Raw genomic sequence first — 9335 nt, 5'->3', positions numbered from 1 at the left:
GGCAGGAGGGGACAGGAAAGCTGGTGCTAGGGAACCCAAGGTTGAGAAGGGACAGTGTTGACATGTCGTAGGGTTGTTAACCAGTGTCATAAAACAATATGTGTACTGACTGTTTAATGAGAAACTATTTGTTTTGTAAACCTTCATCTAAAGTACAATAAAAAAATTGTAAAAAAAGACAAATAAATCCAATTCAAGAATGGGAAAAGGATATAACAGACACTTTGCCAAAGAAGACATTCAGGCAGCTAACAGACACATGGAGAAATGCACATGATCACTAGCCATTAGAGAAATGAGAATGAAAACTGCAGTGAGATACCATCTCACTCTAACATTACTGGCACAAATAAAAAAAACAGAAAATAACAAATACTGGAGAGAATGCAGGGAGATTGGAACTGCAGTGCCCTGCTTGTGGGAATGTAAAATGTTAACAACCATTTTGGAAAATGGTATGACACTTACTTAAAAAGCTAGAAATAGAAATACCATACAATCCCAGCTATCTCACTCCTAGAACTATATCCTAGGGAAGTAAGAGCCGTCACACAAGTAGACATATGCATACTCATGTTCATTGCAGCATTATTCACAATAGTAAAAAGATGGAAAAAAATCTAAGTGCCCATCAACAGACGAATGGATAAACAAACTATGGTACTTACACACAATGGAATACTACACAACAATTAAAAAACTGATGAATCTGTGAAACATCTCACAACATGGATGAATCTGGATGGCATTATGCTGAGTGAGATACGTCAGTCACAAAAGGACAAATACTGAATGAGACCAGTATTAAAAAACTCATGAAAAGGTTTACATGAGTTCACAGAAAGAAACAATCTTTGATGGTTATGAGGGAGGGAATGGATGGGGAGGGAAAAACACTAACTAGATAATAGATAAGTGGTAACTTTGGTGAAGGATAAGAAAGTACACCATACTGGGGAAGTCAGCACAACCTGACCAAGGCAACGTCATGGAAGCTTCATAGACCCATCCAAACTCCCTGAGGGTCCAAATTACTGGGCTGAGGGCTGGAGACTATGGTCTCGGAGGACATGTAGCTCAACTGGCATAGCATAGTTTATAAAGAAAATGTTCTACATCCTGCTGTGGTGAGTAGCGTCTGGGGTCTTAAAAGTTTGTGAGCAGCCATCTAAGTTAATCCACTGGTCTCACCCTGTCTGGAGCAAGGGAGAATGAAGGAAACCAAAGACACAAGGGAAAGATTAGTCTAAAGGACTAATGGACCACAACTACCACAGCCTCCACTAGACTGAGTCCAGCACAACTAGATGGTGCCCAGCTACCACCACCGACTGCTCTGACATGGATCGCAATAGAGGGTCCTGGATAGAGCCGGATAAAAATGTAGAACATAATTCTAACTCGAAAAAAAACAAAACAAAAAAAACCAGACTTACTGGCCTGACAGAGACTAGAGAAACTCAGAGAGTACAGCCCCTGGACACCCTTTTAACTCAGTACCAAAGTCACTCCTGAGGTTCACCCTTCAGCCAAAGATTAGACAGGCTCATAAAACACAACAAGACTAAATGGGCACACCAGTCCAGTGGCAAGGACTAGAAGGCAACGGGACAGGAAAGCTGGTAATAGAGAACCCAAGGTTGAGAAGGGGAGATGTTTACATATCATGAGGTTGGTAACCAATGCTGTAAAACAATATACATATTAATTGTTTAATGAGAAATTAATTTGCTCTGTAAACCTTCATCTGAAGCACAATATATGTGTGTGTGTATATGTATATATATATATATATACACACACACAAAGAATTCTAAATAGCTCTAAAACAATTCTGTAGGGACTCTTTTGCTATATTAATTGAACTTAAATTTATCTGTTAAAGAAATAGACTGAAGTCAGAAAGACTAAGGTTAATATGTAATCTGACTAAGGTTAATAAAATCAACTGCTAGCACTATATTTACTTGTATGATTTGTGTAATTCTCTGTGTGGTTTCTCCAATGGCAGTGAACGTAGGTGGCCACTATAGTAAAGCATAATTTACCTTCCCTCAAGCACCATCACCACCCTGTTCCCCCACTACTTTGTACCTGGTATGTGCTCCAACAGAGCTTCTGAAATTATGTTATAGGCATGTGCAAACAGTTAGTAGTTTCCCCAACCTTAAAATGAGAGTATTGGACTAGAATGATTTTTATTACTGTCTTGAGGGTATATTCCTACTCCCGGAAAAAAAAGAAGAAAACCGTTGCCATTGAGTCGATTCCGACTCCTAGCACCCTGCTCCAGAAAACATAATTTCAGAAGAACTTCAGGCTAAGAAAAGAAGAGTAAATTAAACCCAAAGTAAGTAGAAGGAAGAAATAATGAAGATAAGAGCTAAAATCAAGTAAATTGAAAACAGAAACACAACAGAGAAAATCAATGAAACCAAAGTTGGTTCTTTGAAAACAAATAAAATTCGTAAGTTTCTAGCTAGGCTGATCAAGAAAAAGGGGGGGGGGGCACAGATTACTAATGTCAGGAATGAAAGGACATTATCAAGGACATCGCTGCAGATCTACAGACATTAAAATGATAATGAGAGAATATTAAGAACAACTCTGTCACTGAATTCAATAACCTACATGAAATGGACAAAATTCTTGGAAAAACACAAATTACCAAAGCTGACTCAATGTCAGTCAAAACTGACTATGTCAATTAAAAAATTGAATTCATAATTTTAAAACTCCCCACAGAACTTCCGACTTAGATAGCTTTGTTGGTGGATTCTGTCACACATTTAAAGAAGAAATAATGCCAATTCTACATAAAAATTTTTTTTAGAAAATAGAGGGAAAGGGAATATTTCCCAACTTAATACCCTTATACCAAAACCAGACAAAAAGTTTACAAGGAAAAAAAAAACTACAGACCAATATCCTTCATGAACATAAAAATCTTTTAAAAGTATTAGTAAATTAAACCCAATAATATATAAAAAGAATAATGTATGATGACCAAGTGGGATTTATCCCAGGAAAGTAAAGTTGGTATAACATTTAAAAATCAAGTGTGATTGATATATTTACAAAAATAAGAGTAGCTGCTGAGCTGCTTGTGTACAACCAAACACCACATGGGATTTGGTTTCTTGGTGTGGAGGTTTAGGGTCATGGTTTCATGGGGCATCCCAGTTAATTGGCCTAATAACATGTTTAGTGCTTCTGTTCTGCCTCCAAGTTGATTGCGTAGTGCCTGGGGTCTTGAAAGCTTCCAAGTGGCCATCCAAGACATGACAGTTGGTCTCTATTCACCTGGAGTAACAAGAAGTAGGAGAGTCAGAAATGCGTGGCTAATTGCCTTCATGACAACTCCCTCCTTTGCCATGAAACCAGATGAACTGGATGATGCCCAGCTACCATTACTAAACATTTTGATCAAAGATTCCGTAGCAGAATCCTGATCAGAAAGGGGAAAGTGCAGAATAGAATTTCAGATTCTCATGGACTCCAGACTTTCTAGAGCTATGGGGACTGATGAACCCCTGTAACTATTATCCTGAGACAATCTTTAAAACTTAAACCAAACATATCCCCAGAAGTCTTCTTAAAATGAAACAATAGTTTAGCTTAACTAGTAAAAAAGGTCTGCATTGAGCATTATGCTCTTATTGTCCTGAGACAATCTTTAAAACTTAAACCAAACATATCCCCAGAAGTCTTCTTAAAATGAAACAATAGTTTAGCTTAACTGGTAAAAAAGGTCTGCGTTGAGCATTATGCTCTTTTAAGAGCTGTCTATATGGGATCAGAGTTACAACAGCAACTCGGAAGATTAGATAGGAACCATAGGGGGCATTGAGTTTTTTAATGAAGGAGGAACAACTCAGAAAAGAAGGGTGAGAATGGTTATACAACTTGAAGCATGTAATTAATGTCACTGAATTGTACATGTAGAAACTATTGGTGTATGTTTTGCTGTGTATAGTCTTAACAATAGTAACAAAATAAAATTAAAAAATGAAAATTTTAAAGGATAAAATAGAAAAGATTTATGATTGTTTTCAAAATATGCAACAACAACAAAAAAAGTGTTTAATAAAATTCAGCACCCATTCATGATACCAAAAAAAAAAAAAATTCTCATGGAGTTAACAAAAATTTTGTTTACTTACTACAGTAAAGTCATCACTGATTTTGTTACTGCCTATTAAAGTGTCAAGCACTTTGTACTTTTCAGAAATAATGACTGTATGTAATTACTAGCATTTATGTATGAAGTTTTACCTCTAAACTTGTTTTTTATTATTATCATGTATTATTTTTCCCAACAGTATTAAAATAGACTGCCTCCAGCAAAAACAGATTTAATTAAATATTAAGCTCAGAAAAATGAGATGTCCATTCGAAATGAGACCTGCATGAAGTATTTAATACTAGTGACCAATAATGAGTTATCAATTATATACATTTAAAATATCTTAATATGCTACTAGGCACAATTAGTCATTAAATTAGTAAATATTAAGCACTATTATGTAGTAGAAGGAGCCCTGGTGGCACAATGGTTAAGTGCCAAGCCACTAACCAGAAGGTTGGTAGTTCGAACCCACCAGCCACTCTGCCAGAGAAACAAAGTTGTGGCAGTCTGCTTCCATAAAGATTACAGCCTTGGAAACCCTATGTGGCAGTTCTACTCTGTCCTATAGGGTTGCTGTGAGTCAGAATTGACTCAATGGCAATGGGTTTGTTGTTTTTTTTTTTTGGTTGTTATGTGCTAGTTGCTAGGAGTACAAAGATCCTGACTGCTTTCAAGGAGCCTAGTCTAGCAGCCCAGGACATAGATAATAAATAATTACAACACTGAGTACTAAATGCTGCCCTGTAGTAAAAAATGTGTATATACAAAGTACAGTTGAAAAGCTGATTCTGCTTAGAAGGACTGGGGAATTTCTTGATTTTCCCAGACAACCTAAGCAAACCAATTTACCAAGCAAAGCTTCTTTAATCTCTTAAAGAACAAAATTAAGCCCTTAATGGCTTCTCAAGATACCAGTAATGTAGTTCCCTTAGGCTACAACCATATAAAAACCTTATGAATTTCACACACATGCACATAGACAAATAGACTCAATTTTGGAAATAAAAGCAGAAGTGTTCTTTGGGAACAGTTGGAATTTTGATAAATGAAAATCTATATATAACTAAAAATTGTGTGTGTTATACGTAATTAGGGCTGAAGACTTTGGGGGTGTGTTTTTATGAATAAATTAACTGCAGTTATGACAAACGACAATGACAAGGTGGAAGAGACAGTGGTACAACATAGAGAGGTTCAGTACATGGGCTTGAAACAAGGTAATCCTGGATTTCCCCTGTAACTTACTACTTATGTAGTAGTAAAACCGAAAAACTAAACCAAACCTATTGCTGCTGACTCATAGCAACCTTATAGGGCAGAGTAGAACTGCCCCACAGGGTTTCGAAGGAGCAGCTTGTGGATTTGAACTGTTGACCTTTTGGTTAACAGCTGAGCTCTTAGCCCCTGCGCCACCAGGGGTCCTACATAGTAGTGGGCAAGTTAATTTGTTTCTCCTATCCTCGGTTACCTCTTCTGTAAAATGAGAGTAGTAATGATTACCTCATAGGGTTGTTGTAAAGTTAAATGAGATAATGTATGAAAACTATCTGAGACAGTGCTTGGCTCATAGCAAGTACTCGTTGGATGGTGGCTGCTATAATCATCATCACCATCATCATTACTATGGTGATGAGGATGATGAGGATGATATTATTAGTATTGTTGTTGTTGTTATAGTGATTTGAGAACATAAATGATTAACTTTCTTCTTTTAGACTCCTCGAAAAGATGGCTTTGTAATTGCTGATGTTCAGCCAGTTGCAAGCAGTACTAAAGAGGAAAAGCCATCTCTTTCACCAGGTTTTAGGTCTTCTTCCTCTTTAAGAAAGAAGAATAACCCAGGGGAGAAAGAACTCCCTCCATGGCGGTCCTCTGACAAGCATCCTACTGATATCATTCGTTTCAATTACTTAGACAACTGTGACCCCATCGGGCAAGCCTGGCCTGGGTAAGAAGCTCCATGCCCTTCTCAAATTCTTTGCTTTTGGGAATAATTGATTAGCACTTCAGTATATGAAAAGATGAAAATAGAACTTACTGTGAAATACAAGAGCTTTTCCATATATGAAGGCAAAAAGTAATTGAAATGTAAAATTCACCGTTATTAGTAAATCTGTCCTTTTCATTATGATTTCTTTGCGTTTTGTAGCTGTAATAACATTACAGCTTCTTTTAATATTTTAATACCTCCAGTTCCAGTCCAACACCACAGGGCTCATTCTAGTTTTTCCCCTTTTCATATTTGTATCTCTCTTCAACAGTATACGTACTTATACTTATTATATATTTACTTATTTACTAAGTCCTAGAATGCAAACAAAGTAATTTCAAAAGTGCTAACCCATATGCTGTAGAAACAAATCTAACTAGAATTCAATATTTGTTTATGGTTCTTTTTGCATTTGGTCTGAGGATATGTAGTGGTAATACTATATTCAAAGGTTGTTTGGGTTTTTTTTAATACCCCCTTCAGTGTGGTTATTTTTTATAGTTGTAATATCAAAACTACATAAAGGTATGTTTGGAGAAGTATCACTCCCCCCATCTCTTCCAGCTCACTCAAACTTCCCCCTCATCTTTCCACCCTATTCCCAGTAACAAATCTCATTTGTTTTTGGTTTATCCTTCTAGTGTTGCTTTTTGGACAAAATTACATTGAGGGATCATTTTCCAACTGTCTGATTGGCAAAAAAGTTTAAAGTTGGACAGTATATTCTATTGGCAAAGTTGTGGGGAAACAGGCACGCTCATACATTGCTAGTGGGAATGCAAGTTGGCAGAAACATTATAGAGGGGAACTTGACAATATGTAACAAAAATACTTCTTTTTTTTTAAATTGGACTTTAGACGAAGGTTTACAGAACAAACTAGCTTCTCATTAAACAGTTAGTACATATATTGTTTCATGACATTTGTTAACAACCCCATGACATAGTCAGTACTCTCCCTTCTCGACCTTGGGTTCCTTGTTACCAGCTTTCCTATCCCCTTCTGCCTTCTAGTCCTTGCCCCTGGGCTGGTGTGCCCCTTTAGTCTTGTTTTGTCCTGTGAGTTTGTCTAATCTTGGCTAAGGGGTGAACCTCTGGAGTGACTTCATTACTGGGCTAAAAGGGTGTCCAAGGGCCATAATCTAGGTATTTCTCCAGTCTCTGTCAGGCCAGTAAGTTTGGTCTTTTTTTTTTTAGTTAGAATTTTTTTCTCCATTTTTCTCCAGCTCTGTCCAGGACCCTCTATTGTGATCCCTGTCAAAGCAGTCAGTGGTGGTAGCTGGGCACCATCTAGTTATACTGGATTCAGTCTGGTGAAGGCCGTGGTAGTTGTGGTCTGTTAAGCCTTTGTACTACTCTTTCCCTCTTTCCCTTGTGTCTTTAGTTTTCTTCATTTCCCCTTGCTTCTGAAGAAGTGAGACCAGTGGAGTATCTTAGACGGCCACTCACAGGCTTTTAAGGCCCCAGACGCTACTCACCAAAGTAGAATGCAGAACATTTTCTTTATAAACTATCTTATGCCAGTTAAGCTAGATATTCCCTGAGACCGTGGTCCCCACAGCCCTCAGCCCAGCGATTCGGTCCCTCAGGGAGTTTGGATTTGTCCATGGAGCTTCCATGACCTTACCCTGAACAAGTTGTGCTGGCTTCTCCAGTATTGTGTACTGTCTTACCTTTCACCAAAGTTACCACTTATCTATTGTCTATTTAGTGTTTTTCTCTCCCCACTCCTCCCCTCCCTCATAACCATCAAAGATATGTTTAAACCTTTTCATGAGTTTTTACAGTAGTGGTCTCATACAATATTTGCCCTTTTGTGATTGACTTATTTCACTCAGCATAATGCCCTCCAGATTCATCCGTGTTGTGAGATGCTTCACAGATTCATCATTGTTCTTTATCGTTGCATAGTATTCCACTGTGTGTATGTACCATAGTTTGTTTATCCATTCATCTGTTGATGGGCATCTAGGTTGTTTCCATCTTTTTGCCATTGTAAACAATGCTGCAGTGAAAATGGGTGAAGATATGTCTATTCATGTGATGGTTCTTATTTCTCTAGGATATATTCCTAGGAGTGGGATTGGTGGATCATATGGTATTTCTATTTCTAGCTTTCTAAGGAAACACCGTATCATTTTCCGCAATGGTTGTACCATTTTTCATTCCCACCAGCAGTGCATAAGAGTTCCAATCTCCCCACAGCGTCTCCAACATTCGCTACTTTTTGTTTTTTTGATTTGTGCCAGTAATGCAGGGTGAGATGGTATCTCACTGTGGTTTTGATTTGCATTTCTCTAATCACTAGTGATGGGGAGCATTTCCTCATGTGTCTGTTAGCCACTTGAATGTCTTCTTTGCCCATTTTTTAATTGGATTATTTGTCTTTTTGTTGTAGAGGTGTTGGATTTTCCTATAGATTTTAGAGATTAGACCTTTGTGAGATTTGCAGTAGCCAAAAATTTTTTCCCAATCTGTAGGTTCTCTTTTTACTGTTTTGGTGAAGTCTTTTGATGAGCATAATTGTTAATTTTTAGAAGATCACAGTTATCTAGCTTATCTTCGGAAATTTGTGTGATGTTAGTTATGGTTTGTATCCTGTTAATGCTGTGTATTAGGCTCTCTAGCATTGATCCTATTTTTTCTTCTATGATCTTTATAATTTTTTGTTTTATATTTGGTCTTTGAGCCATTTTGAATTCGTTTTTGTGTATAGTGTGAGGTATGGGTCCTGTTTCATTTTTTTGCAGATGGACATCCAGTTTTGCCAGCACCATTTGTTAAAAAGACTGTCTTTTCCCCATTTGATGGACTTTGGACCCTGTGGTCGGAGATCAGGTGACCGTAGGTGGATAGATTTACATCTGGGTTCACAATTCTGTTCCATGGGTCAATGTATCCGTTGTACTAGTACCAGGCTGTTTTGACTGCCATAGCTATATAGTAGGTTTTGAGGTCAGGTAGTGTGAGTCCTCCTACTTTATTCTTCTTCTTCAATAATACTTTACTTATCTGGGGCCTCATTTCTTTCCATATAAAGTTAATGACTGTTTTTTCCATCTTCTTAAAGAACATTGTTGGTATGTGGATCAGGATTGCACTGTATTTGTTGATTGCTTTGGGTAGAATTGTCATTTTCACAGTGTTGAGTCTACCTATCTATTAGCATGGTATGTTTTTCCATTTATGTAGATCTCTTTTGGTTTCTTGCAGTAGT

The 9335-nt window shown here is 37.4% G+C and overlaps 1 protein-coding gene across 1 annotated transcript in view; it reads left to right on the top strand.

Annotated features, from left to right (window-relative positions):
• FBXO16 (F-box protein 16) overlaps positions 1 to 9335 on the top strand; it is a 108869-nt gene that overhangs the window by 67423 nt on the left and 32111 nt on the right. Inside the window, exon 6 of the mRNA XM_004382222.2 lies at positions 5845 to 6062. Within this exon, the coding sequence (XP_004382279.1) occupies positions 5845 to 6062 (218 nt within the window). The remainder of the gene's footprint in view (positions 1 to 5844; positions 6063 to 9335) is intronic.

Source organism: Trichechus manatus, unplaced genomic scaffold, assembly GCF_000243295.1.
Source record: "Trichechus manatus latirostris isolate Lorelei unplaced genomic scaffold, TriManLat1.0 scaffold00091, whole genome shotgun sequence".
Taxonomy (NCBI): Eukaryota; Metazoa; Chordata; class Mammalia; order Sirenia; family Trichechidae; genus Trichechus; species Trichechus manatus.
Note: the sequence above shows the minus strand (reverse complement) of the source record. Positions and strands in the feature narration are given on the sequence as shown.